The sequence below is a fragment of the Penicillium cinerascens genome (genome assembly GCF_028974065.1).
Source record: "Penicillium cinerascens strain IBT 15544 chromosome Unknown contig_5_segment0_segment0, whole genome shotgun sequence".
Lineage (NCBI taxonomy): Eukaryota > Fungi > Ascomycota > Eurotiomycetes > Eurotiales > Aspergillaceae > Penicillium > Penicillium cinerascens.
The window spans coordinates 3,190,582-3,216,608 of record NW_026695294.1 but is presented as its reverse complement, the minus strand read 5'-3'; the positions used below and the strand labels follow the sequence as shown (position 1 = coordinate 3,216,608).

The following is a 26,027-nucleotide window of genomic DNA, read 5'->3' as shown; positions in this document are numbered from 1 at the left end:
GACAACCGTTGTTACCACCCTTGTAACGTAGATACTTACTAGCCTTGGAATATTTAGGATCATGATGCTCCAAATCTATCATTTACTGATACCGGACATCTATATACTCCAATAATATTCCACACGTTCGACTTTTTATTAGAAAACATATCCGACCCCGGGGAATCATCAGGCTCAAAACCAAGAAGAAAATGAAAGAAAAGGTCGCTTTTCATTATTGAGCTCCGCTCCAATTCGTGTCGTATGACGCCATATTCGCCGTGATGGGTTGAGCATACGAGAACGCCTCGAACACTTCCGGCGTTATCTCGTAAGATCCAGGGTCATCCACTGTCATCACCGCGTTGGGCATGCCGCCTAGCAGGTGTGTTGTTGGTAGGTGCGGTACGTCGTTCATGTGTGGGAGGTCGAAGCCGCCGATGGGTTGTTGGAAGGCGTTGTAACCTGGGAGAATGGAGGCGGTTGTGTTTGGTGCTGGTGTCTCCTGTGTACTCATTGTTGCTCTGCTCTGCTGGCGCTGGTGGTGGTTAATAGGAGAGATGTGGCGCGATGGATTGCTGCTGGCAGAGGATTGGCTAGAGTTAGGTGGGCGGGAAGGTTGTTGGGGCTGAGGCTGAGGCTGAGGCTGAGGCTTTTCGGGAGGAGAAGCGCCCATGGGGGCTTGGATGTCGATTTGAAGCTTCTGAAGTTCCTGGTAGATGAGGTTGAGGGCCGTTGTGATGACTGGGTTGGAGACCTTGATTCGTTCCAGGGCGAAGATGCAGAACTTGAGCTTGTCTAGTGTGCCGGGTGCAGCGTATTTTAATGCCTGAATTTCGAGCAGGAAGATCGAGGCCGCGGTGTAGACGCTATACGCGAGAGAGAGGACGACGTGGTTATCGCCGAATGTCCGACGGTACAGATCGAAGAGTGATAGGATGGTCGTTGCCGATGCCATACACTGGACGAGATGGCTCGTATCATATGCATCTTGCCGAGTCTTCAACAAACTGCGGGAGCAGAGGATGGGGCGGTGGAGCAGGATATTAACAGTGTGATATAGACAGCTGGAATCCAGTTAGCAAGACATGATCATGTGCCAATATAAAAGGTCAAGACTTACTTAAGGGTCATGATATGACTTGGCGGGCAGTACGGTGGTAGGTCCATTGCCGTGAGCCTCAAGTATTCGGGGAGCTCGTCCCACCATTCGCTCAGATTTCTGGCTTGTTCTTGGACGCAGTCGAAGAACTCGGCCTCGGTGCTTTGACGCATCGGATCATAGATATGGACCAGGATCTGGTTCAAGATCTCGGATAGCCCGCATATCTGGATGAAACACGTGGTTGAATGTGCCTGTGTGGGCGGATAGTGTGCACCGTCGGGAAAGCTAACTCCATGCGGAGTCCAGATTTCGATCTCGGAAGTATCATCGACTACCAGCTCGTCAGTATCAATACCAGACTGAGTCACGAAAGGAAGGAGACATACGGATCATGCGCGGCGGGCTGACACGAGAATGTTGCATAGCCGGGGCACGACCAAAGTACAGGGAAATAATCTTGTCCCAGAAAAAACAGCTCCAGAAGAGTCGATTGCGGATCTCGATATCTTCATCACTCAGGTGTGCCGATCCGGGATACTTCCGACTGTCGATCGATATTCCCAGGTCATCCAGTAGGCGGAAGGCCATCCCGCTATACAGCCATGCCTGCGTACGGTTGCCGCGACCGCATTCTTGCGCACTGAGAAGCAGCAACGTTTGAATCGTCGGGATGCCTGCATATCCCACTTTAAGCGAGTCGAATATCTCCGTCACGGCCCGCTGGTAGAATAGTGCCCCACCCTCATAGGAGTCCAAAAGCGGGCCGATCTGAGGTTCCGCTTTGCACCACCGCACGGAATGGGAGAGCACGGCATTCATTAGGATGTCCGTATAATAAGGTCCGTTGATTTTCATATCACCTGCGAGTGGGTCAGTACGTGTCAGGTCCACCGAGGAGATGGTGGGACAGACGTGTAAATGCAGGGCGATAGACAAAGTTGAAAAGCGGTTGGATCCAGCACCAATGGGAGTCGAGGAGGTATTGGAAAGGCTCCTGCAGGTCGATCAGTTCGGAGTCACACAAGCTTTTTCGAGCTGCAGCGCATATCATACCGGCATTGCAGCCATCTGCTCAAAAGCCCGTTCCCGCCATGCACTGTTGATCAGCCGCTCCTTGCGGGCCTCGATCTCATGGGCGAAATTCGCGGTTGACGCCGTTTCGCTGACCAGCCCGCTAGGGAGCTGGAACAGACTGGTTGGGCCATGGAAAGAGATGCGACCGTCATTTTCAACGTTCAACCCGTCAAACTCTCTCGCGAGATCATGCGCGTCGTCAAGCTCCGTCTTGATTCGGCGGCCGGCGCTCGAGCTGGACTCGGCCACCGAAGCTGGAGAGCTACCCTTGCGTGCTTCCACCTCGGCCTGCTGACCGCGAAGCTTAGACAGCGCATCTTCCAGCTGCCCAACCCGGGTTTCCAGCTGTTTGGTATAGGATAAGGTCGGGGCCCTGGCAAGTGGGGGAATGTCAGCCACCGGTCGGCGCGACCGGAGCTCCAAAGAGAAAGCACTCACAAGCTGTAAACACACGGCTCGCCTCTCGCGGCGCAGCGCGAACACGACGGACTAGCTCCGTTACACTTGACCTGTCAGGAGGTCAGCTTCAGCCTATTGGCGTCTCGGAATCTGCCCGATCCGCTCCCACCTTGCGCTTGCGACAAGCCTCGCACGAGAAGGCACTCTTTCGGGGAAGTGCCGCCTTAAAAGGCACGCCGGCCATATCGGAGGAACCCTCTACCACCATCGGACCGGATTCATGGGGCGTGGTACTCGTACCCCATTGATGTCAGATAAGGATAGAAAGAGAAGGGAGAAACGAAGAGGGAATTTGGCCCTATGGACGTGGGGCTTTATGATCGCGGGGAGGTTTTTTAACCTTTTTTGTTTCGGTGGACCACTTCGAGTCGGGGGCGTCTCAGACGGCGTACTACTGGAGTGAGCTTGACTACAGGGGATTGACGTCGGGAATCGGTGACTCGTCTCGGCATTAGCTTGGGATTCCATTCGCGATCCGCTCCGGCAATTTTGACGACGAGCCAATTGTACCACAGTATGTCTCGTGGGGCCTTGGTCTGGCCAATTGACCGCATGCAGAACCGGGAATGAGAAGTCCCGGTCTTGGCGATGAGGCAATCAGGATAATTAACTGATTCTCGAAAGGGGAGCGGGTCCCCTGGAAAACAGTCGTGTGGGTACGTCAGGTCGATCCTGAAAATCGTGGGAAGTCTACTATACATGTATACTATAATACATCTGTATGCCTGGTGATGGACAGTGGTGCAGATGGTGGGTCCAGTGGGATCTCTGGGATCTCTGGGATCTCTGGGGAGGTTTCTCGAAGTGGAAGGTTGAACGTGGATATTGACGATATGCAGGTATGAATATGAGGATATGTCCAAATCTATTACACGATCATTTCCTTCCCTTTTTGCCCTTGCCCTTGCCCTTGCCCTTGTCCTTGCCTCTCGTCTTCGGAGCATCGCGCTCCTCCTTGCCCTTCTTCCACCCGATGTTGCCCTCGTGCCGCATCTTTGAATCGTCCAGTCGCTTCTTGTCCTTGTTGCTGAGCTTGACCTTGTCCTTCTTCGACTTGCCGCCGGGTCCGTTCAGCTCCGTGGCACCCAGCTTGCGGGCGGCCAGCTTCTGCTGCTCGGTCTCGAACCATGTTCGCTTGGGTCGTGCCATGATTTCCTGGCCGTGCTTCATGATGTTCTCGGTCTTGTTCACCTGCATCTCCGCTTGCGACATTTGCTTCTCGGTCTTCTCCTCCTGCAGGACCTCCTGGACCTCATCGGCAAGATCTTCCGCCTTCTGGGCCCACTCGTCAGCCACTGCGATCTCAACCACACGGCTGACAATCTTGGCACCCTGGGCCTTGCCGGCCTTCACGGCGGCCTTGACGACCTTTCGGTCTGGCTCCGCGGCGATGGTGCATGCCCGACCGGAGCGACCGGCACGGGCCGTACGACCGACACGATGCAGGTAGATCTCGTGGCTCTGTGGGGCTTCGTAGTTGATAACGGTCTCCACACCCTTGATATCCAGACCACGAGACGCAACGTCCGTACAGAGAAGGAAAGCGACCTTGCCGTCACGGAAGTTCTCCACACTTTTGATACGCTAGAATGTAGATCAGTAAAAGGTTTCGCAAAGGGAGACATCTCGTAGCATACCTGTTCTTGGCTCAGACTACCGTGCAATTCAGCAGCCTTCAGGCCCAGCAGACCGAAAATGATGCGGACACGGTGCGCTTCCTTCTTCTGTCGGAAGAAAATGATAACCCGACCCGTGTAGATCTCCTTGCACAGGTGAAGGAGACATCCGAGACGCTTGTCCTCCCGACCAGGACGCAGACGGACGAATTCTTGTGTCAGGGTACCGACAGTCTGCTTCCTGGCATCCACCATCAAACGCATCGGCCGGTTCATGCCGACACGAACAAGCTTGTCGACCGATTCTGTCATCGTGGCAGAAAACAGCATGGTCTGGCGCGACTTGGGGATCGTCGTCAAAATCTCGTTCAGCTCATCCGCGAATCCGTCCTCAAGCATTCGATCGGCTTCATCCAGAACCAGAATTTCCAGAGTATCAACGGTGAAGCTGGGCGAGTTGCGCATATGATCAATGAAACGACCAGGAGTGGCAATGATGACATCGGGACGCTTCTTGAGAATGTTCTCCTGCTCGCGAAGGCTGAAACCACCGACAAGCTGACAGAATGTGACATCGGTGAAAGTAGCAAGCTTAACTGCGACATTGTAACATTGCACCGCAAGTTCACGAGTGGGCATCAAAATAGTAACACGACTCGTAGGAACCTTGCGAGGTCGGAAGAGCAGACGTTCCAGAATGGGGACGATGAAAGCACCAGTCTTTCCTGAACCGGTCACGGCGCTACCGACGATGTCCTTGCCCAGGAGTGCCACGGGGATGGCCTTGCGCTGGATAGGAGTAGGATCTGTGAATCCAACGGAGGCCAAGCCTCGCAGAATCGGACGAGAAAGGTTGAAGTCTTGGAATGTACTCTTCGCTGCGGCGGCTTTGTCGTCGATCTTTTCTTCGGGAGCAAAGAAGGCTTTCCGCTTCTCTTGCTCCTCAGCATCAACCTCACTTTCGACATCAGATTCACGATCGGAGCCAATGTCATCGGGGTGGCCAACGGGGGTAGCAACGGAGTCGTTATCGGATGCGGCATCGTCCTCGTCCTCATCCTCGTCCTCCTCCCCCTCCTCGTCTGATCCCTCTTCATCGTCTTCCGGCCCAGAGCCAACCTCGGGGCCCTCAGCCTCACTTTCCTCCTCCTCGCCATCAGCGCCCATGCCAAAGGCGTCATCGGCCATCAGCTCATCGTCCCCGAAATCCACTTCCGGACCGGCATCTTCAGCATCAGACGCACTTTCCTCCTCTTGGACCTGCTTCTTCTGCTTCTTCTGAGAGGCAGCGTTTTTCTTTGCTTGTCTCCGCTCGATAATGTCGTCAATATCAACAGCCTTCTTGTCACCGCCGACGCCATTCTGCTTGGCCTCGTCCAGACCCCAGCCATCAAAACCTTCAGTGACGCCGCGATTGGCCGCGCCACCCACATCGAACTCGAAGTCGGGGTTCAGGGCACCGTCATCCTCAGCAGCTCCGACCGTTTCATCCTCCTCCTCAGACTCGTCTTCGGCGATAGTGTCGGCCTTGTCCTTCTGGTTCTTTGCGTTCTTGGCTTGCTGCTTTAGCTTCTTGCTCTTCCCCTTGGGGGCGTCGGCCTCGCGCTTGCGCTTCTTCGAATCAGCAGATGGTGCCTTGCCATCTTCATCCTCGAACTCGTTCACGTTCTCTTCGTCGTCGAAACGGGGAATGTCTTCGTCGTCGGATAGCGTCAGGACGAAGTCGTCGTCCTTAGCGGCGCTCCGCTTGGCTGTATTGGGTGCCATTGTGGAGGCAGCTATTAAGACCGAAGTCAATGTAGGATTCAAAGATCCTCTGTAACTTCACGAAAAAATCGAACTGTCGTAGAATCCCCAGTCTCCTCGCCGCGAAAAAGAAATCAACAGCAGAAAAAAAAAGTCCCCCGGGCGGTGAGTTAAATATTCATGACTAACCTCGGAGCCGCCCCGGCCAGAAGCGTCCCGCTTTCGGGGTCACAGCTGGCTAGGACCAGGATTATAGATTATATAGTCTTTTGTAACAAAATTTTCAATGTCAGTATATACGTATTCTACGTGCAGAGCACAAGATAGAACGCTCTTATTTTAAATTATCCAGATTCCCACTCTCCCAATTTAGGCCACCTAATCCTAAGGTTATCCAGGATTTTAGGTGCATGCAAATATCCAGAGCTTCCAATTCAACATTGAAGTTCCCGTTCTCGCGGAAGTACAAAGGCTGTACCTTGGAAAATATGAATTGCCTTGAATACTGTCATTTTCGAGTGACGTTCAAGACAAAGGGGTCAGTAGTTCGTTTGCAACATATAGTATATCTCATTAATACTGACTTAGGTTATAATCTTTTTTGAAGCAGAAAGAGGCGCGGACGATATAGTGGTGACTTTTCTTTGCGACCGCTTCTATGATCGCTGCCCTTGGGAGAAATTCAAATCCATTGGCCCCCGGGCAACAGCTGTGGTAGTTGAAGCAGGGTGGAAATGCAGAAAATTGGATCAGATAGCAATTTTTATACGCCAACGATGCTTTTACGAGGTGGAATTAGGTCGACTTCGGGCTGAGGCAAAGGCCGAGCGAAACCGCAGATCCTCATCACTGGGAGCCGACGAGTGCTTTCGAAGTTTAGATGCAACCCGGAATAATTGATTGATTTTGGTGCTCTCGCTGTATGCAAGAACCATGCACTATTGATATATTCGAGGCTGTTGGCTGCACGCACGCGAGGCAGTGATGTTGTTGAGATAGATAAAGCAATGTGGATTCCTGCACGAACAGGCGTTGTACTATGTAGTAGGGAAATGGACCAATATCTTGACTAGCTCAACATAGGCTCATATGAGTAAGAAGTACATAATGGTCTTAAACTCTCATATAATCGTCCACATACCGGGCTGTTATCTTATTCCATCAAGCACACAATGTCTAGTTTGGAGCAGCAATACAAAACTCTCAAGAAGATTATTCAGAATTCACCCATTCGCTTGATTTGTCCTCCGTGCCTCAAGGCTTTCCTCGACCTGATCCTCTGTACGCCCATTTCCGTGCGCTGTCGCAGGATGATCCTCATTCAGGGCTCGCGAAAAGAACGTCGAAGAAAAGATCCGGTATCAAAGCTTTTCTTGTCTGCTACCAAGAGTCCGTTAACCCCGTGCCTGGCGAAAACATACCTTAGGACACGGGCCATGGTTGGGGTAAAGTAGGCGAAGACCAGTGTTCAGGGCTGAGGTACTGTATTGAGCTCAGCGGACCAGCGGTGATGTGGTGCCGGAGCACGTAATATAGGGCCAATCAGCGGTGAAAAGAACTCTGTATTGCTATAACCCCTGAATCTGGCAATTTATGGGGGGATTCTGCATTAATTCGGTCTCCATAGGCTGTTCGTTTGACAAGTGAGAAATATCACATGACCGGAAAATCGGCATCGGGGGGTCCGAGGTCTGGGGGTTTCGCATGCGTGCGTTCTGACTTTCGGCGGCTGATCTTCCTTCACCGCTCATTTTCCTTCCATTCAGGTAATCATCCATACTTCAATACTACCTCCGTCGACTCCTATTCCCTTCACGATGTGGAAACCAGTGGTTGTCCCTTTTCAGAACTCCCACCCTCTGCCTTCTCTACCTACAACAGATGAAATCCGCGCTTGCACCAATGTTCTGTGGGAGACCATGGCCTCCAAGATTGTGACGTTGAACGACGATATTGTTGTAAAATATGGAGGTTGTGTAGACGTCTGGGAAGGCCAGGCTTTGGTTTATCTTGAACGACACGTCCCAAAAGTTCCGGCCCCTCGACTGTACGCGATGTACCATGACTCCAAACAAGTTTTCTTGATCATGCAACGCGTTCCCGGGGTGCAGCTGAATTCCATTTGGCCATCATTGGCGGACTCTGAGAAGGATGACATTATCGCCAAACTCCAATTAATATTCGACGCAATGCGAAAGGTCGAGTGTCCATGGCCCGACTTTTTCGGGGGTCTGGACGGGGGCGGCGTACATCACTACCTATTCTATAGCCAACATGGCGATGAGGACTTTCTAGGGCCTTTCACCGGCGAACCTGCCTTCGTTGCGGGTCTTGTCGGTAATTATAGAGCCTTGGTCGAACGCAATAATCTGCCAGACTACAAGGCTCGCTTTTACGAAAAATACCTCGCTCGCGTCCTTCAAGGTCACCGGCCCACATTGACGCATGGGGACGTTCAGCAGAAGAACATTATGGTCGTGGAAAATACAAGTCGCCCAAACGATCAAGGTGGGCGATCATTTGACATCGTACTGGTCGATTGGGAGAATTCCGGTTGGTTTCCTGACTTCTGGGAATTCTTTTGTGCATCTTACCCCCTTAATTTCCAGTGGGACGAAGACTGGTCCTACCGAGTCCAGGAGTTTGTTCAAGTATGGCCCGCCGAGATGGCCATAATGCAACTGATTGACAAGGACCTAGGCTATTGAAGTACGTTGCTATGTTTAGAACGACATCGGTGTATTTTTTTAATCACGAAGAAAAAATAATAAAACAAAACTTCACAAAAGACCAGTTATCCTAATTCCAACTCTACTTACAAATTCATCTCGTCATAAGTTAGTTACTGTAACATTGACAACCCGATGCTTCAAATTGAGCTATGTAAAATTCCTTCCTGTCACAACTTCGGAATCGCAAGCTGGTGTGTCCATTCATTACACTTCATGATTGGCCGTCGTTGTTCGCCTGGCCCGTAAAGCTCCCCATTCTGCTTCGTCCAAGTAAGCTTATTCCACTTAGTTCGATCCTTGGTCCAAAAGTCAATTCCCTGCTGTTTGGTCGGTCTGGGCAAGGCTTCCAAGATACCCCTTATTCTCTGATAATCAGCTTTGCGAATCCATCCGATCTCTGTAGTTCTGTAATAATGCCTGGATGCCCCAGGAACATAGTTGTCTCTCACTTCGAACCGCATGCCGCTATTAGCGATGATGTCGCCTGTGACGTGAAATAGCGCTCCTCGGAGAGTCTTTGCGTCTGTTTCAACGAAGATACCTGTGTGGTATCGCTTGGGAGGGTCCAGGGGATCGTAAGCTACCGTGTCGAACTCTGGTGTGGAGACTCTGTACCACTCGTCCCCTCTGTGAGCGTAGGGAGGGGTTACTCTTCTAGGTGTCGCCCTAGGTGCTGCCATAGGTGCTGCTCTGGGTGCCGCTCTGGGTGCCGCTCTGGGTGCTTGGGCCGTATCGCCCTTCATGGCGGCACCCTGGGTCCTTCCCCGAGAGCTGGGAGGGGGTGCCGCTCTTGGAGCTACTGCGGGTGCTGCTCTATATGCTCCTCTGTATGCCGTGGGGGGTGCTACGGCCGGTGCTGCGGCCGGTGCTGTTCTGGATGCCCCTCTGTATGCTACCGTGGGTACTACCCCGGGTGCCACCGCTGGTACTGTTCGAGGTGATGCCGGCCTGGGTGCTGGAACGGCGCTGAGCTGCGTGTTGCGGGATTCTTTTTTGTTGAACATGTTGGGTATTTAGACAAGAACGTGAGAAGAGTATAGTGTTAATGAAGAAAAATAGAGTATATTAAAGCATTAAGACACTAAATAGTGAAGATATGGTTGTTTCAGTAAAGATAGACAATAAACATTGATTATTTTTCCACAATTGAGCTCATATCGTCTTCCTTTTATAGCCAAAATCGATGTTCCTAATTATGAATGGAAGTGTATACTTCGACGTGATCTCTGAACATGAGACATTTCAAGTATCATCTCGCGCGCGCTAGCTGAGAAGTTAACAAGCTGAAACAAAACAATTGGAGAGTAATTCCTGAGAGGTCTCAAGGGGATCGTAAAAATAATCACGATGCCTTTGTTCAAACGTGTAGTAATTATAGTGTCGTAACAGTTGACAATGCTGAATTAAGCAATTGGACGACAGCTTCGGAGAAAATCCACCCGTTACATGCCGCGTATCAGTATAGCCCGCGGGGCCGGCATAGCCAATCGCTTAGAAATATTTAGCGCCGTGTCAGCCAGATGGGACCCGCGCGCTTTCTCCTTTCGTCTTTCTACATAGTTCACGTTTTGACCTATGCTTCAATGTTTAATGGATCAAGCCGCACATTTATGATCCAATTAGAGAAATCATATTTTATCTTCAAATATATCCTCGCGTAGATACATTCGGATCATCCATCTTCACCACACCATTCTTCCCACAGCTCGTAACTCTTGCTTATTCCCCCTTTCCGGCTCCCCAGACCCTATGGCGAATGAGCGGTCGCTCAATTCAAACTCATCGGAATGATGCAGAAAGCCGAGAAGAAAAGACGTAACATTCAGCTTAAGGCTGGGACGAAAAGAAAGAGCAACTGAGCGAAAGCAACAGTATCGATCGCTCACAGCCCTAGAACCGTCTCTCATTCTTGGGCTTCTTCTTCTCCTGTACGTAATTGTACACCAAACCCGCCGAGGTTTCGTGCCAGTGCAGACGAGTTTTCCTGTGCTTCATGTTGCGCGGAGCTGGCACGTGCCGAATGTCAGGTATCATCATGGTGTATCCGCCGGTAGGAAACGCAGTGCCGTCGAAGAACGCCGCGTGGTAGATGTCGACGACATCCATTTTCGGGAGGTCTTTCAGCCAGCGGCAGAAGGAGTCGCCCTCACCCTCGCTCTCTCTCTCCCAGCGGAGCCGTGGGCTGAAATTCCATTTCCGCTGGTAGGATCCCTTGGGTCCCTTCTGGAACTCTTTGTTCTCCTTGAGGGTCTTTTTTACTGGGAGCTTGGGACGTTTGAAGCGAGGGTCGGACTCGAACGTCAGCTTCGAGGTTTTGTCGACGACCACGGGGTAGATCACGGAGGACTCTTCGTACGCCTCCCACTGGTGGAGAAACCGAGGGTCTCCCGTCATGATGGAGCGCCAGCCATAGTTCGGATCCTCTTCTTTGAACTCAGCGATGTCTGGAATGACATGTGGCGGGTTGGAAGACCATGGAGGTTGCTGCTCAACTCCTTCGGCGAAGCGAGGTTGGCTGAGTGCCTGATAGGCCGGAGAATTGAGGTCGGTGCCAGGTCTACGACGCAACATGGCAATGATGGGGGAAATAGCCTCGTCGTTGAAACACCTTTCCACACTGCGGCGGTCGTCGTCAATGGGCCGGCCGGCCTTGATCATTGGCCGGGCATGCTTGCTCCGCTCGGCGGCCTTCTTCCGTCTGATTTTGGCTTTGTGCTCGAGATGCCATCTGTGCTGCTCTTCAAGCTGTTCATTACTCATGAGGTCCATGTGATGGTAAGGATCACTGGAGTCGGAATCGCTCTCGCTCTCGCTCATAATGGTCGGGTCGAGGATCTCTCCATTGATGACGAAAACGATTTCAGAGTCGTCCATCTTGCTCAAGTAGGTGAAGTGTTCAGAGGGAATTGATTTAGGCAAATTGAGGATGAAAAGCCAGAAGACTAAAAGATTGTTGAGGGTGGTTGATTGAAGGCAAATGAGAGAGGAAGCGGGTTGATTGTGAAGGGTGATCACCGCTTCGCTCCTAATGGCAGCAACTACTCCGAAATCAAAGGCGGCGTTTGACTCATCAGAAGTGCTGGTGGAAGTGATAGGGAAAGTATCAGATGATTGAACGGCGTATGCTAGCGCCCAGTTTTTCCGGAATACTACGCGACGACGCTTCATCGCTTCTGTTGGAAGTGAGGTTGCAACTGACAACAGAAGAAGCGTGAGATGAACACCTGCCGTCAATACAATCCATGATACCGCGAGAAGAAACCGGATTCCGAGAGAGCTATGAATTCCTCGGTTGAACCGGAGGAATGGCGTCTAGAACCCACGAAATTGAGGACTTTGTGAAAGTTGCGGCCCTAGTAGCGAATAATCCCTCAGCAGAATCGGCATGAATGCCAGATTCAATAGCAAGCACTTGCTTACCATTCTCGCGGCTTTTGAGGAAAAATGACGACCCCGGCTCCCAGTTAAGCTGCGCCGACGAACGTCCTCGAGAATGGCTTTCCTTCCCGGAAGGAGTCTGGTGCCCATGCCTGCATCCTCGAGGAATTTTTACATTATTCTGCTCGTTGTCATGGCTTTGGCACTCTCGTGTGAGGTGCTGTTGGTCACCGGCAGCACGAAGACGCTGTTCTCGTCGTTGGTTCGACTGGATTCCATGAAGCGATTGATACTTGGGGAGCCGCTGTGGGATCGTTAGAATGGCCAGGGGTTAGGTGCGCATAACGACATGTGACGGTCATGCAGATTGGTATAGATCGACTTGCTGCAATTTCGCTCCCTACCGGGCGATGGCCGGCACCTACGACTGAGATAGCGTCTATAATATGGACCAGAGATAGAGATACATCGACTGGATAGTATTTTATAACTTCAATTATCCTTTCAAACCTAAAAAGTTGAGCGTGAAGAGAGTGGACTGTCAGGTGAGATGTAGTGAGTGCCCTGGGCCGCGGCAGTAAATCCTTTTCTCACCTCCTCAACGTTCCCGCCAACCCTAACAACCAGGCTATTTCAGAGACCATGTTGTCAATACTACGAAAGGCGCGCTTAAAGGATAAGGAGATGCGTATCCTGATGCTGTATGGATAGTTTTTCAGAATTGGACGTTCTCTACTGATGTATCGCAGGGGCTTGGATAACGCGGGCAAAACGACCATCGTGAAACGGATTATGAACGAAGATGTCACGACGGTGAGCCCAACACTAGGCTTTAATATCAAGACAATCGACTTCATGGGGTGAGCAGTCCTAGCTGATATCATCAGCAATATTCTAACTGGGTTTACAGATACAAGCTCAATATTTGTGAGCAGAATTACCCCTCCGGTTTGCGACAGGACTGACTGTACTAGGGGACGTGGGCGGGCAGAGGACATTACGCTCCTATTGGAAAAATTATTTCGAAAAGACAGATACACTTATCTGGGTTGTTGATGCGACAGACCGTCTACGAGTGGATGATTGTCGCCAGGAACTCGCCGGTCTGCTCCTGGAAGAGGTTCGTTCCCCACTTTGATCACAAATCTTCGGGATCCCAATCTAATGGCCACCAGCGTCTCACGGGAGCCAGTCTTTTGGTATTTTTGAACAAGACAGATGTGGAACATTGCATGTCGGAGCAAGAAGTGCGAGAGGTAAGTGTGGACCGTTTATCTTGTGCGAGCCTGTGTCGCCGAATGTAGCTGACGAATACCGTAGCGTCTGGGCTTGGATTTAATCAAAACGCACAAGTGGACTATACTTCCGTGCAGTGCCATGACGGGGAACAACCTCAATGAAGGGTTGGAATGGGTGGTACAAGATGCGAAAGACCGACTTTTTCTTTACTAATCGGGACCCATTCCCACTGTGGACGAACTCCATGTGCATCTTTTCCAAGGCTAGTGTATCAATCCATGGGGGCACTTGATATGGTGCATTCACCCCTATTACCTTATTCTAAATTGCGTCTTTATCTGTCAATTGATCAAAAATACTGCGAGATGTTTCTCAGGTTCGTGAGTTTCTATTATCGGCCCAGGATACAGCGGGTCTTTGGGCGGTCGGACTAAAACACCTAGGCATACCAGTTGAGACTAGAGTTAGCAAGCGATGAGTAACTTTAATGTAGTGTAGCCTCGCGGATGCAGGTTGTATTGGATTCATCAGTGCTTTAATTTCAGTCTTCTTTGAGCTCTGAGCATTAGTTCCAACCGCGCGGGAAGCTGCATGGTGGCCGAATACAGTATATACATTGCTCAAGACGAACATATGTCTAGGTGCTTCTACCGGTGAGTAAATAGAATAATCTTTGAAGACACTGCCTACCGACAGCCCTGGACGCTATATTTTGTCTACTATAATAAAGAAAAATAATGTTTCGACCATCTCCGATACCTACTCCGCGGGTGCCATGCAAGGTACCAAGTGATAGATCACTTCCTTCACGGGAGGCAGAGTCTGATATATGCAGTCTGTGGCACGGAGAAATATCGTAAGCCCTGGAGACCCTTTCAACCCCTGACGAAAAGAAATCGTCATTGCGGCCTAACCCATGGGTCCAACATCGAAAGCCGAAAACCTGCGGGGCGCGGAACCTGGAAGCGATCCGCTCCACAAAACCTTGTAAACAAACATGCCGTTCCAGGGAGAAAACGCCCCGTATCACGTTAGTGTGTTGTAGACTGGACTGCTAAAAACTGAAACCGAAAGTAGTAGTATGATAGCCTGTTCCTGCGGGTGATAGATAAAAAATATGAAATGAAGATCGGAGGAGCCAATGACCATGGATCGCGTCCATCCCCATTTCATTTAAGCAGGGCGGAAAACATCTCAGCCCTTGAGTCTCCCAACTTCCCACTTCTCCTCCACCAACCCACTCCCGTCCCTTCAGGTACCTACATTTATCCTGAAGAGTTTGCCCTGCGGCAACGTGTGACGGGATCATGGCGACTACAACAAACCCTGACGGGTCTGAAGACGTGAATGATTTCCTGCTGCGTATCCGGGAACTCGGTGAACAACGCGACAAGGAAGACCAGGAGCGCACCAAGAAACTGGAAGACGAGATTCTGCAGGGCCGCGCAGAAAGACAGGCCCGCCGAGCTGGTACATTTTTAGCCCCTCCACTGAGCCCTGGATGAGTCTTGGGGTCTGTTTCGAGCTAGTCGGAGTCACAGCCCCGCGCGACTATGGGCTCCTCGAATTCCCCCTCATCAGATGGCGTGCTGATAAAGTGTTGATTGCAGAGCGAGCCAGATCGATCGCCAGTTCACCGTCGCTTAACCCATCGAGATTGAGTGCATCATCCCTCGGTCAGCCTTCCATCGAGCCTCCGGAGCATCTTGAGCCGACACTGCAGACCCAAGACCCGGAATCAGCGACCGCCGAATCAACTTATACTCTTGATACGAAGGACAAAAGACGCGGGTCGGCACATGACATAGGAATGGAGTCTCCACGGGCCATGCCCACCTTGTCGCGAAGCCGAACCGGGACCCTGTCATGGCAGCAACGCCCGCCGTCGCGGGATTCGCGTGATTTTGGCAACAGATCGCCCGGCTCTACGTCTCCCACACGCTCCAGTCACCTGCGGAATGCTTCGACAGCATCGGATGAGAATCAATTGCCACGTGCCCAGATTGCGCACTCACTCGGGTCGAAGGATCCTTCCTGGTTCCGTCAGACCCCAGACCGAGGACTGGGCTCGCCAGCATTCCGAAAGCCTGAAGAACGGCGAGGTAGTCAGGCGGACCTGGGGATGGGTCGTCCACTACCGGGAATGAGCCGCGAGTCAACAGTAGAACCGGAAAAAACACCTGTTGTAGATGGAGTGCCCGCATCCCCGCCGCGGACGGCTTCCACGATCGGCGAGAGCAGCTTCAGCAATCGATATTCAAGTGCGTCGTCGGTCTCTCCATCCGGTGGAATGGGCTCGCCGGTGGCTTTAACAGACGCCCCAAGGCTTGACCCTCCCCAGACTGAGCCTGCTAGCGAGGAGCCAATGCCACCATCGCCCACACAACGACGAATGTCTCCAGACCGGTCTCGTTCAACATCCCCCACGAAGGGTCTTGGTGGATTTGTCCAAAGCGCTATGATGAGGCGATCAGACAGCGTCTCCAAACGATGGAGCGCTCAAATCCCACAGGGGCTTAGTCGGTCAAACTCCATTATTAGCAACCGTAATAGTGTTGCAGCACCGAGTCTCACAGGCAGTGTGAGTGACTTGGCTCCTCCAACATCTTCCTCGCAGTTGAATCGGGAAACTTCGCCGCTGCCTACGACCCAGCGTCCTGCCTCGAGCCACAGCGAGGCAACCACCCGCCCTTCAGAGTCCACCGATAGACCCAAGACACCAACGGGCAACACCAGTACTTTGCATTCCGAGGGCAGTCCGAGTAGATCGGCTCGTTATGGTCACGCCAGAACCGCTAGCTCAGCGACTGCAGACAGCCAAGGCGGGGACGCTCCTTCAAGTCCATTCACCTCGAGAACGATGGATCCCAGGCGTTGGAGCCCGACTAAGGCCAGCTGGTTGGAGAGTGCTCTGAATCGACCTCCACCCGAGTCTCCACGAAACCAGAAACCTGCACCGCCCCAACAGCCTGCCTGGGCCAGAGAACGTCAGTCGAGGGGCAGTGTTGATATGGGGCGAGTGAGGAACTTCAAGGAGGTCACTCCAGCTGGTTTGATGCGGACGCCCCCACCAGGTTCCCATTTCAAGAAGCCTAGTCTTTCTACGGCTCCATCGGTATTTGACACCCCCAATGCCGGCAAGGCCAAGGAAGCTCTCGCAGAGTTCCCATTGCCTGCTGCTGACGTTGAACAAACGCCCATGAAGTCTGAACCAGTCGAGGAGAAGCTCGAGGAGAACCCGGAGCCAGTGTCCGAGCCGACGGAAGTAGAGACGAAGTCTCCTTCCACAACTGCACTAGAAGCCGAACCTCAAGAGACGCATGCAGAGCCTGAAAAGGTCGCAACCTCCAAATCGATTCGCAAGGAAGCACCTCCCAGTCTGAGCCCCAAACCGAACTTCTCGCTCCCTTCACGGGCACCCATCTCGAAGCCTAAGCCACAATCTCCCGTCGTTGATTTCAGAGCAAATCTGCGCAAGCGAGAAGTCGTCAAGGGCAGTGGACCGGAGCAAGAGCCGGAATTCAAGAATGTTTTTGGCAAGCTCAAGAAGACTGAGACTCGCAACTACAAGGCACCAGATGAACTTAAGGGTAACATCTTACGGGGCAAGGCTGCTTTGAACGTTACCGGTGGCCCGAAGAAGACCGAGCGAGTCGATGAATTTAAGGATAGTCTCGTGAAACAGAAAGAGGCCATGAAGGCCGGAGGAGGCTCAGTTAGACGAAACACCATCGAGGAAAAAGAGGCGCCGGCCCCTGCAGTCCCAGAAGCTATTGCGAAGCGTCAGACCATGACCAAGACAAATAGCGTCAGACGCAGCAACACCGATGAGCTAATTTCACCGGCCACTAATGATATTGGCTCCGTGCCCACATCGCCAGACACGCTGGCTATGCCTGCACCTATCGCTGCAAAGGAATTCGAAAAGGAGGCGCCTAGGGAACCCTCTCCTACCGCAACTGAGCCCCAGGCGGCTGATGTGGAATCGCTTCCCAGCCCGATCGTCAGGCCGAGGAAAGAGGAAAGCTCCAATGATGTGTTGGAGACAATCGGGCCAGTCGGGGACAAGGAACGGAAGGATTCCAACGATTCGGCCAGCTCGATGCGTGGTCTGCCATCGGCGAGGAGAGCGGCAGCGGCAGCGGCAGCCAGGGCTACTTCTCCAGGTATGCCTGCTAAAGGGAAGCTTACAGGCCGAATCAACCCTGCCCTAGCAGGCCTTCTTTCTCGTGGCCCCCCAGCAGCTGCAGGACCCAAGAAGGAGTTGGTGATCTCTCCTTCTGCGGAGAGCGACTATGCCTCTCCCTCGGCGCCGCTTACCCACATGACGAAGAGTCGTGCCAGGGGCCCCAAGAGACGGTTGCCCAAGGGAGATGTTGCTCCGGCAGTCTTATCCATTCAGGATACCGAGGTTGGTGCTATTTCGTCTCCTGAAGTCAGCTCCCAGACAAGCCCCGAGCCTGTGATTCCTTCGGAACCCCAGTCGGAAAGTGCGTCAAGAGAAAGCTTGGTTATCGATACTGAAAAAGCTCAAACAGAGAGCCCCGTTACCAAGCCCCTCCCATCAGTAAACACAAGCTTCCAAAATGTTCTCAACAGCGGACTGCAGAGGCTGAGAAGCATGTCTCCGATCTCCCCAAGCTTTCCGAAAGACACCAATACGCTCAAATCCAACGAAAACGTCACCCGTGATATTGAATCACCGGGAACCGTGAACCCATCGACTAGACCTCCTGTTCCGCCCAAGCCCAATTCATCCCCCTCACCTTCGCCATCCCCCGTGTCTTCTGCTGCAAGGCCTCAATGGAGCCAGCAATCGAGGTACGCGTCATCCTCGCCATCTCCTCTCAGGACAAGCTTCCGAGAGAACCAGGTGAACTCTCCAGGGACGCCTCCACAAGAACCGATTCCCGGTGTCATAGTCGCAGACTCTTCCCCCCAGGAGAAAAGACTTCCCTCTCCACCGCAGTCATCCAAGCAGGCCAAGTTTTCCCTTGGCAAGCCTGCTGATCACAGGCTGTCGCGAAAGATGTCTGCGCCGTCGCTCGTTGCACAGGCGGCGGATGCTCGAGAGGTGATTGGGACTTTCTTCAAAACATTTCCCAACTCTCGAGACCGTATGGACATCGATCCACAGTTGATGCTCACTACCCAAGTGGATGCTGCGAAGATTCGAACCCTAAAGCGTCAAATTTGGGAATTCACAGGTGATGGCAAGCGGCAGGAGGTTCCTGCCAACCAAGAGTACGTTCTGTACGAGGGAAGCATGTATCTCTGTGTGCATTCGTTCGAGGCGCAAAACAGCAACAGCTCCGAAGTATATCTCTGGTGCGGAGATGATGTGCCCGAGGGAGCCCTGGAGGATGCGCAGCTGTTCGCTCGCAAGGTTGCCCGAGAGAATGGCTGCAAGCTGGAGATCATCAGGCAAGGAAAGGAGCCCGTGCGATTCATCCAAGCCCTCGGCGGCATCATCATCACTCGTCGTGGAAACAATTCCCGCCACACCTCATCTTCCCTGTACATGCTTTGCGGACGGAAGCACCTGGGTCAGATGGCTTTTGATGAAGTCGATTACTCATTACGCAACCTTTGCTCTGGCTTTCCCTTCGTGATCTCTGCCCCTTTTGGCAAACTCTACTTGTGGAAGGGCAAGGGCAGCGGCCCCGAAGAGACTGGCGCCGCCCGCCTCATCAGCATGGATCTCGGCCTGACGGGCGAGTTTGAAGAGGTCGACGAGGGGCAGGAACCAGAGTCCTTTCTCGATGATTTCGCGGGTTCCAATGAAACCAACCCGCTTATGACGCCAGATCACTGGAAACTGAAGCCGAAGTATGACCACTACCGCACTCGACTTTTCCGCGTCGATCACCAACTCGGCCAGCCATCCCGGTTTTGGGGCATGCGCCGTCCGGGCTCGGGCTCGCCAGTCGTCCGTCCGAACGACTGTGTCCAGGAGATTGAGCCGTTTTGTTTTAAAGATATAATCGAACGAGATGTCTACGTCCTTGATACGTTCTTTGAGATCTATGTGTAAGTTTCTGGAGCATGATATCGATGAAAACGTCTAACTCTTTGTCACAGCATTGTCGGTGATCACGCATCACAAAAGTCCGCCGACTTCGCCTCTGCCGTAGTATTCGCACACGAGTACGGCATTCTTGCGGCATCGCTTCAGGACCGACCCTTCATCCCGAAGAGTTTTGTCGCACTGGGCGGTATCCCAGACCGGTGTCAAAGTGCGTTCCGCAAATGGGACCAGCGATCTCTCCATGCGCCTTGCGTGTTCCCTCTGGACGTGGCGATCGAGGCGATCCGGTCCCAGGAGCGCGGTGAGTAACCTTCGAGCCTTGTATTTCTTGCATGTTTTTTTTTTCTCTGTGCATATTTCGGTTTGTAAAGAGAGCATTCGCGGGAGGAGTCTTGTCTACAACGGTGTCTTGTGCCCTAGAGGAGCATGGTGGGAGCATCTGGCATGTACATCTAACGCTTGAGATATTTTGATTATATGCATTTCGCGTACAAGAATAGCCTTCATTGTCCAAGGTTGTATACCATTAGAGATCGGTGATAAAAACGCCATATCGAGCTTATCGGACAATCGGAGTTATGCACAACTCCGAGCTCCGGTGCCGAGGTCAACTTATCTTGATCGCGAACCATTGTCGCGTTATACTCCAAGGCTCCCAACTAGAATTATTAAGCAGGGAAATCTGGAATTCTGAAAGCAGGAAAAATCCCCGTCCAAGCGCATAATTCCAGATCGAGTGTAGCCTTGGAAACCTTGGTAAATCAATGATGGCCTGGGATTAAAAGACCAAAGTGGGCCGCCTTTATCGCGAGACGGCGACATTTTTTTTAGTGTGCCGTTTTCTTTTCTTCCCCCCCCCTGCAACTCCCCCACTCTCCGATCCCCGACTCCCGATATAGCAGACGATGTGACACCACTAGACGATGCCGTGATCTTCTCTCTTGGAATAAACATGGACCCCTTAATTGCCCGCGAGCTGTCCAAGCTCGAACCCGCGCTCCCATTCCGCGCTTCCACCGACTACCTGCATCACACTTGGGCCAAGACATTCTTCTCCCGGCCCGAGCTCTACATTCGCCCTCAATCAATCCCCGAAATCCAGCAGCTGGTGACACTCGCCCGTCGCTGTCGTCGTCGCCTTGTCACTGTCGGCAGTGGCCACTCCCCCTCCGACCTTACCTGCACATCCTCATGGCTCGTCAATCTCGATGACTTCAACCAGATCCTGCAGCTCGACACCGCTACCGGCCTGGTCACCGTTGAGGCAGGCATTCGATTGAGTGAACTGGGAGCGCGACTGGAGGAGCAAGGATTGACACTGAAGAACCTGGGCAGCATTGACAGTCAGTCAATAGCGGGAGTTATTGCGACGGGTACACACGGCAGCTCGCTGCGTCATGGACTGCTCTCGGAGTGCATAGAGGATCTGAGCCTGGTGCTGCCTAATGGTCAACTAGTGCGCTGCAGCGCAACCAACAACCCGTCTCTGTTCCGTGCGGCGCTCGTTTCCCTGGGCGCATTAGGAATCATCGTCGAGGTGACTTTCAAAGCGAGACGATCATTTAACATAGCATGGCGCCAGGAAAGATATACGCTGGCGAAGGTACTGGAAGAGTGGTCCACCGGATTGTGGACATCGCATGAGTTCGTCCGTGTCTGGTGGCTGCCCTATGAAAAAGGCGCGATTGTCTGGCGCGCGGATTCGACCAATCTTCCGCTGCGCGCACCGCCGAAGAACTTTTACGGCGACTGGTTCGGATACCACGTCTACCATAATCTGCTTGCGCTGTCTTCTTACGTTCCGCGCATTCTACCATGGGTGGAGTGGTTCATCTTTGGCATGCAGTACGGTTTTAAGGCAGGGACCACCGTAACCGAGGCAGTTGAGCCAGCCCGTACGGGCCTGCTGATGAACTGCCTGTACTCGCAGTTCGTTAATGAGTGGGCGCTGCCCTTAGAGAAGGGACCCGAAGCGATTAGCCGCCTCTCTGCATGGCTCCACGGCGATCTCAAGGCTTCGGGCATTCCATTCCCCACCAAGGGTTTGTGGGTGCACTGCCCGGTCGAGGTGCGAGTGTCAGACTCGACTAACAACCCCAACCCACGCCCTTTCCTCGACCCGACCTGCCATGACGGGCCCACTCTATACCTGAATGCAACTCTCTACCGGCCGTATCTCCGTGATCCGCCGTGTAAGCAGCGGTACTATGAAGCGTTCGAATGGCTCATGCGGGACATGGGCGCCAAACCTCACTGGGCCAAAAACTTCAATACTCTCGACTCCACAGAACTGGGCATTCTATACGCCGAGGACATGGATGAGTGGTTGAAGGTGCGGCAAGAGGTTGACCCAGAGGGCATGTTCCTGGGTGAATGGCACCGCCGCAATCTGCCCCTCCTCGACCTGAGCGAACAAGGAACCCGTGACCGAAGCGATCGGCTGCCTCTACTCGAGCGGGAGAGTGAGCGTCGCACGCTCAACATCAGCGGCGCGGGTGACGGGGTCGAATGGGTTGGAGATCGCCTCACGCAAGGCCACGGCGAGCGTCGTTTCTCGCACGAAAGCAGGGACGAGGAGCCGAACCACTCAGCGCCGAGTCCCCCAACCACGGCTACCAGTGAGGAGAGTTTCGACCTGCTTGCAAAGGGCGAAGCCAGCATCTTGCTCGATGCGAACCCCGGGCTGTGAAAGAAACCACTTCCCGAAACGGGCAAACAATATGTGGTCGGGTGAATAGCCCGCACCTGGGAATCGTTTCCCCTGTTGATCTGACTCATGGACCTGCTAGTTGGTCATGCGTTTGATTTCATGCAGGGTGAATCACTCATCATCATGATTTACAATTTCTTGTTAGGGCGAACTTGGCCGGCTGGGCTTCGTAAGGGATCACTGAAAATGAAGAGGCTTTCGGGCTCTTTCTCCCCTCTATTTTACCAATTTTGACGTCGTTTTTGTATAATTTAGATCTGGTCGTAGATAGCATCACTGCACATTCACGGTTTTTTTTGGTTTTTCTTTCAGATCTCGTGGTCATTGAAGTTTTGAAGCTGCTTGAACGTAGACATGCAGATCTGTGCAGGGAAGAAACCAAACAAGTGCCGTATTGAATTATTGAGTCTCGGGGCACTGTACGCCAGCAACACTCGCGCCTGGATCCCACGCCCGAAGTGGTCTGGGAGATCAGTTTCTCCCGGCTTTCTCCATCACTTGCCTGCTCTCCAATCCTGGCTCGACGTCTCAAGCATCGAGCAGACACAAAACTGCAAAAGATGACACACTCGAACAACCCGGACAACCCCCAGGGTTCGGGATGAAGCCAACCCCCAGTAGATTGAACATGGCGGTCACACCTTTTTTGCAGCCTGTGCAGCCAAGCCTACAGCTACAAAGCAGAACAGAGAGGGCTCTGAGATCAATGAAGATCTGGTCGTTCTGATTAGGGCTGCGTCTTGAGTGATGTTGCCCCTCCAATCCCAATACCAACGTGAGACCTGATCTCTGACCGATTTATCGTGCTCTGCTGCCGTGCCCTACTGTTTCTCCACGAGAGACGGAACAATCTCAAGATCAGCCGAGGGAACGGGGGTAACCAGCACGGCGACAATGGCCCGCCTCGGGTCCCCGATCTCACCTCAGACGCCCGACGGTGCCAACGGGTAATCAACTCCCCCCGTGGAAGCGGGTGACTCTGGAGGCCACAATCAACTGCAGACCGAATGGTAACCCGGTCCACATCCCGGGATCATCCATGGAGCCGGGCATATCACCTCGTACCACGTTTCCATTGGCAAGGATGTCAGGTGATATCGAGGGAGGTGCTTTGACCTTTGCCTGTGAATAATGGACCGGGGCTTTTGCTCTTGCTCTGCACGTGTTAACCGCAAGAAGAGACGAGACCGGTGTGACAGGACGTTTACACCCCATTGCAATTGCCTATGCACGGACTAAGCTTCGGGACACTCGCTGCCCAAACGTCATGGGTACCGTGGGGTCCGATCTACTGGCGGCTCGGACCGTGTCCATCTAATGCTCTCGGTTCGAGTGCGTGGGTGCAGAATCAGGAAAACGGTGTCCCTACTTCATTTGTCTTGCTTTGCCCGTCCGAGCTCCCTCGGTTCCACTCGACTTGGCGTTGATGCGCTGGGATCCCTGCCTCGTACCTATCACGGCCGCAAGATGTCGCGACACTCGAACAGCTGCGCCGGTTGATATTTTGACAGACCGCTCCACGTCATTCTCCGGTATCTATACCGCCTCCCGCTGTCGAGGGACATGATCATCCCACGGTGCTGATGCGGGGCGAGGAGGGGGGTTGACCCCGGCTCTCTGCAACACATGTTGACAATCAATGATATTAACGCTGGCGGCTGAACACTCTCCGGGTTCCATATTACCCACCCCACCTGCTAGATTTGATTCTTCTCTTTGCTGACCAAAGCTTCCGACTTAACTTTTTTTTCTCTCCTCATTTCTCGGCCTACCCATTGACCTTGCTCTTGCTCGGGTGCCGGGCCACGCGGGGAACACCTGCAACAGCTATCATGTCGTGGCAACCTAAGCTTCGGCCCAAGGGCTACCCTCATACCATTGATGACTTTGCCATGGCTTCATTATCAGAACTGGAGCAACGCTCTAGGACGGGTGAGGATAAACGAGACCAGCGCGTGTTTCGGGTCAAGCGCAAGCATGTCCTGAAGGCATGTGATCGGTGCCGCGTCAAGAAGACAAAGGTTCGCTTTGCGCTGTGTCCTATTCCGGAGAAACAGCATACTCATTCTTCTGCAGTGTGATGGGAAACAGCCTTGCAACCGCTGCTCGGTTTACAATCACCCTTGTCTTTTCCGCGAGAGGAAAGCTACTCAGACCAAGGTTTACTCACGAGGGTGAGTTTGTTGACTACTACGAGTAGGGTTTAGACAGAAGACTGACTGTAATATCGTGTAGATTCGTTGAGATGCTTGAATCCCACCACTCGCTGGTGGTCAAAGCCTTGCAGAAACTATACAAATTCTGTGTCAACAATGAAGGCTTCCCGGGAGAACCTCTAGCAGAAGCACCAGATGGGCACCCTCTGACGCACGCCATCCTCGACCGACTAGGTCTGATTAAACAAGCCGAGGAGAACGCGGATGAGCCCGATGAAGACTCCGAGGACCTGAGATACCTTCGGCTGCTATCCACATCCACCGAGTGCAGCGTCACAGCAGAGCCATCCCCCGAGCCTGCCACACCTCCTGAGCCGTCACCGATAACGGAGTTCCGACCATCCATCTGCAATCCAATGTCAACTCCTCTGACCGCGCGCAGCAATTCCAGTTGGCAGTGGGGTATGCAGTCTGTTCAGCAAAGCCCCTTCAACTATGCAGAGGCCGGGTACCAGGAAATGATCACCATGCCCCGATCCTCTATAAACGCGCCAGATCTAGCACCAAGTGAGCTCCCGCCCCATGTCGACATGACTACTAGATCCTCCGTCTCCCACGGCCAACGGCACGATCAGTCTCTTGCATACTTCCTTGATGGAAACTGCAATACTCAAGATCAGACAGAATCCAAGGCTGCGGTTAGGATGCACCCAGGGATCATACCCGAGACACATAACCATCCCATGGGTAATCTGTCCAGTGACATACTCGGTGACTTCCAGTTTCAACAACAAGAGTCCCATTTCTATCCTGGGTTCACTCCAGGCTGGACCTTTCCCTCGGGATAGATCGCCGACTATGGAGTTTTTGGTGTCGTTTGGACTTGGCTGCTGGGCAGCACTTCCTCATTTCACTTCTTGATCATAGCTTTTCATCTCTTCTTTTCTCTTCTACGCAGAATCTCATCACATCCACATCTCGGGCCCTTCATTCAAAGGCTATTCAGATTGGAGTAGGAGACTGAGACTGGGAACCCTTTACCATCCCCTGACCCCTTCCCCGTATGTTCAACGGTATTATTCAAGAAGACAGAACCAGGTTATGCAATTGGAAGATGTCAGGCACATGCCATAAGCCATAACCATTTTATTGATGATTTGCCAAATTTTGTTTTCCCTATCTCATATCTAGTTTGAGATACAAGACACGTCGCAATTTTAGGTCCTCTTCAATCCCGGCGACCAGGTAGAGAATCCGCGTTGATAGATTTGCTTTGGCTAGAGGGTGTTATGGACACAAGTCACGGTACATATTACGAACCTGAATGAAAATATGAATTCCATTCGGAGAATATCTAGGCATGGGACCCCGGTAGACGCGGTATTATTTCCGTCGAGGCATGGACGCAGCCAAGGGAATATCAAAGCACGGACACCCAAGCCGGCATCAACCCAGGGACCCGCGTCTCGAGACAAGCAACACGGGGGGCGCCTGCAACGTTCGTGCGCGATGATAGAAAAGCGAATATGTAGCACAGCGCGGCGCCAAGTTCCCCAGAGGGAATACAAGGCCGACCCTAGAGAGCGATCAATGGCCAAGATTGAAGAATAGGAAGAAGAAATTTTGTATTCCCACGTCTATTTCCGGCGTTGGACGGATGCGATATGTGGACATGCAGAGAATCAAGGAAAAAGAAATACATGGTAAACCGACAAACTACCCTAAACATAGGTATTGGGGGGAGAAACAACACGCCGAGGATACCCGATGGGACAAGAGAGAAACATAAAAACAAACCCTGAAGA

At 52.6% G+C, this 26,027-nt stretch overlaps 9 protein-coding genes across 9 annotated transcripts; 5 read left to right on the top strand and 4 right to left on the bottom strand.

The window, feature by feature from the left end:
* Positions 1-214: 214 nt before the first annotated feature.
* N7498_005689 (putative C6 transcription factor) lies at positions 215-2,825 on the bottom strand (the record flags this gene model as incomplete). Its single annotated transcript, XM_058452751.1, has 7 exons — positions 215-1,046; positions 1,103-1,415; positions 1,471-1,944; positions 1,997-2,078; positions 2,138-2,531; positions 2,597-2,667; positions 2,727-2,825. The coding sequence occupies 7 exons, from the start codon at positions 2,823-2,825 to the stop codon at positions 215-217; spliced, it is 2,265 nt and encodes a 754-aa protein (XP_058309289.1).
* Positions 2,826-3,493: 668 nt separating this feature from the next.
* drs1 (putative ATP-dependent RNA helicase DRS1) lies at positions 3,494-6,000 on the bottom strand (the record flags this gene model as incomplete). The annotated part of the gene is made up of 2 exons (XM_058452750.1): positions 3,494-4,201; positions 4,255-6,000. The coding sequence occupies 2 exons, from the start codon at positions 5,998-6,000 to the stop codon at positions 3,494-3,496; spliced, it is 2,454 nt and encodes an 817-aa protein (XP_058309288.1).
* A 1,796-nt stretch (positions 6,001-7,796) lies between these two features.
* Positions 7,797-8,687, top strand: N7498_005687 (uncharacterized protein; the record flags this gene model as incomplete). The annotated part of the gene is made up of 1 exon (XM_058452749.1): positions 7,797-8,687. The coding sequence occupies one exon, from the start codon at positions 7,797-7,799 to the stop codon at positions 8,685-8,687; it is 891 nt and encodes a 296-aa protein (XP_058309287.1).
* A 191-nt stretch (positions 8,688-8,878) lies between these two features.
* On the bottom strand, positions 8,879-9,715 carry N7498_005686 (uncharacterized protein; the record flags this gene model as incomplete). The annotated part of the gene is made up of 1 exon (XM_058452748.1): positions 8,879-9,715. The coding sequence occupies one exon, from the start codon at positions 9,713-9,715 to the stop codon at positions 8,879-8,881; it is 837 nt and encodes a 278-aa protein (XP_058309286.1).
* Positions 9,716-10,601: 886 nt separating this feature from the next.
* Positions 10,602-11,879, bottom strand: N7498_005685 (Acyl-CoA N-acyltransferase; the record flags this gene model as incomplete). The annotated part of the gene is made up of 1 exon (XM_058452747.1): positions 10,602-11,879. The coding sequence occupies one exon, from the start codon at positions 11,877-11,879 to the stop codon at positions 10,602-10,604; it is 1,278 nt and encodes a 425-aa protein (XP_058309285.1).
* An 852-nt stretch (positions 11,880-12,731) lies between these two features.
* Positions 12,732-13,541, top strand: N7498_005684 (ADP-ribosylation factor-like protein 2; the record flags this gene model as incomplete). The annotated part of the gene is made up of 6 exons (XM_058452746.1): positions 12,732-12,790; positions 12,839-12,949; positions 13,000-13,016; positions 13,064-13,209; positions 13,265-13,345; positions 13,410-13,541. The coding sequence occupies 6 exons, from the start codon at positions 12,732-12,734 to the stop codon at positions 13,539-13,541; spliced, it is 546 nt and encodes a 181-aa protein (XP_058309284.1).
* A 1,094-nt stretch (positions 13,542-14,635) lies between these two features.
* N7498_005683 (putative gelsolin repeat protein) lies at positions 14,636-19,665 on the top strand (the record flags this gene model as incomplete). The annotated part of the gene is made up of 3 exons (XM_058452745.1): positions 14,636-14,798; positions 14,939-19,358; positions 19,410-19,665. The coding sequence occupies 3 exons, from the start codon at positions 14,636-14,638 to the stop codon at positions 19,663-19,665; spliced, it is 4,839 nt and encodes a 1,612-aa protein (XP_058309283.1).
* A 643-nt stretch (positions 19,666-20,308) lies between these two features.
* N7498_005682 (D-arabinono-1,4-lactone oxidase) lies at positions 20,309-22,045 on the top strand (the record flags this gene model as incomplete). Its single annotated transcript, XM_058452744.1, has 1 exon — positions 20,309-22,045. The coding sequence occupies one exon, from the start codon at positions 20,309-20,311 to the stop codon at positions 22,043-22,045; it is 1,737 nt and encodes a 578-aa protein (XP_058309282.1).
* A 1,853-nt stretch (positions 22,046-23,898) lies between these two features.
* On the top strand, positions 23,899-25,070 carry N7498_005681 (Zn(II)2Cys6 transcription factor domain-containing protein; the record flags this gene model as incomplete). Its single annotated transcript, XM_058452743.1, has 3 exons — positions 23,899-24,087; positions 24,143-24,240; positions 24,302-25,070. 3 exons carry the CDS (start codon positions 23,899-23,901, stop codon positions 25,068-25,070), a joined length of 1,056 nt encoding a protein of 351 aa, XP_058309281.1.
* Between the last annotated feature and the right edge of the window lie 957 nt (positions 25,071-26,027).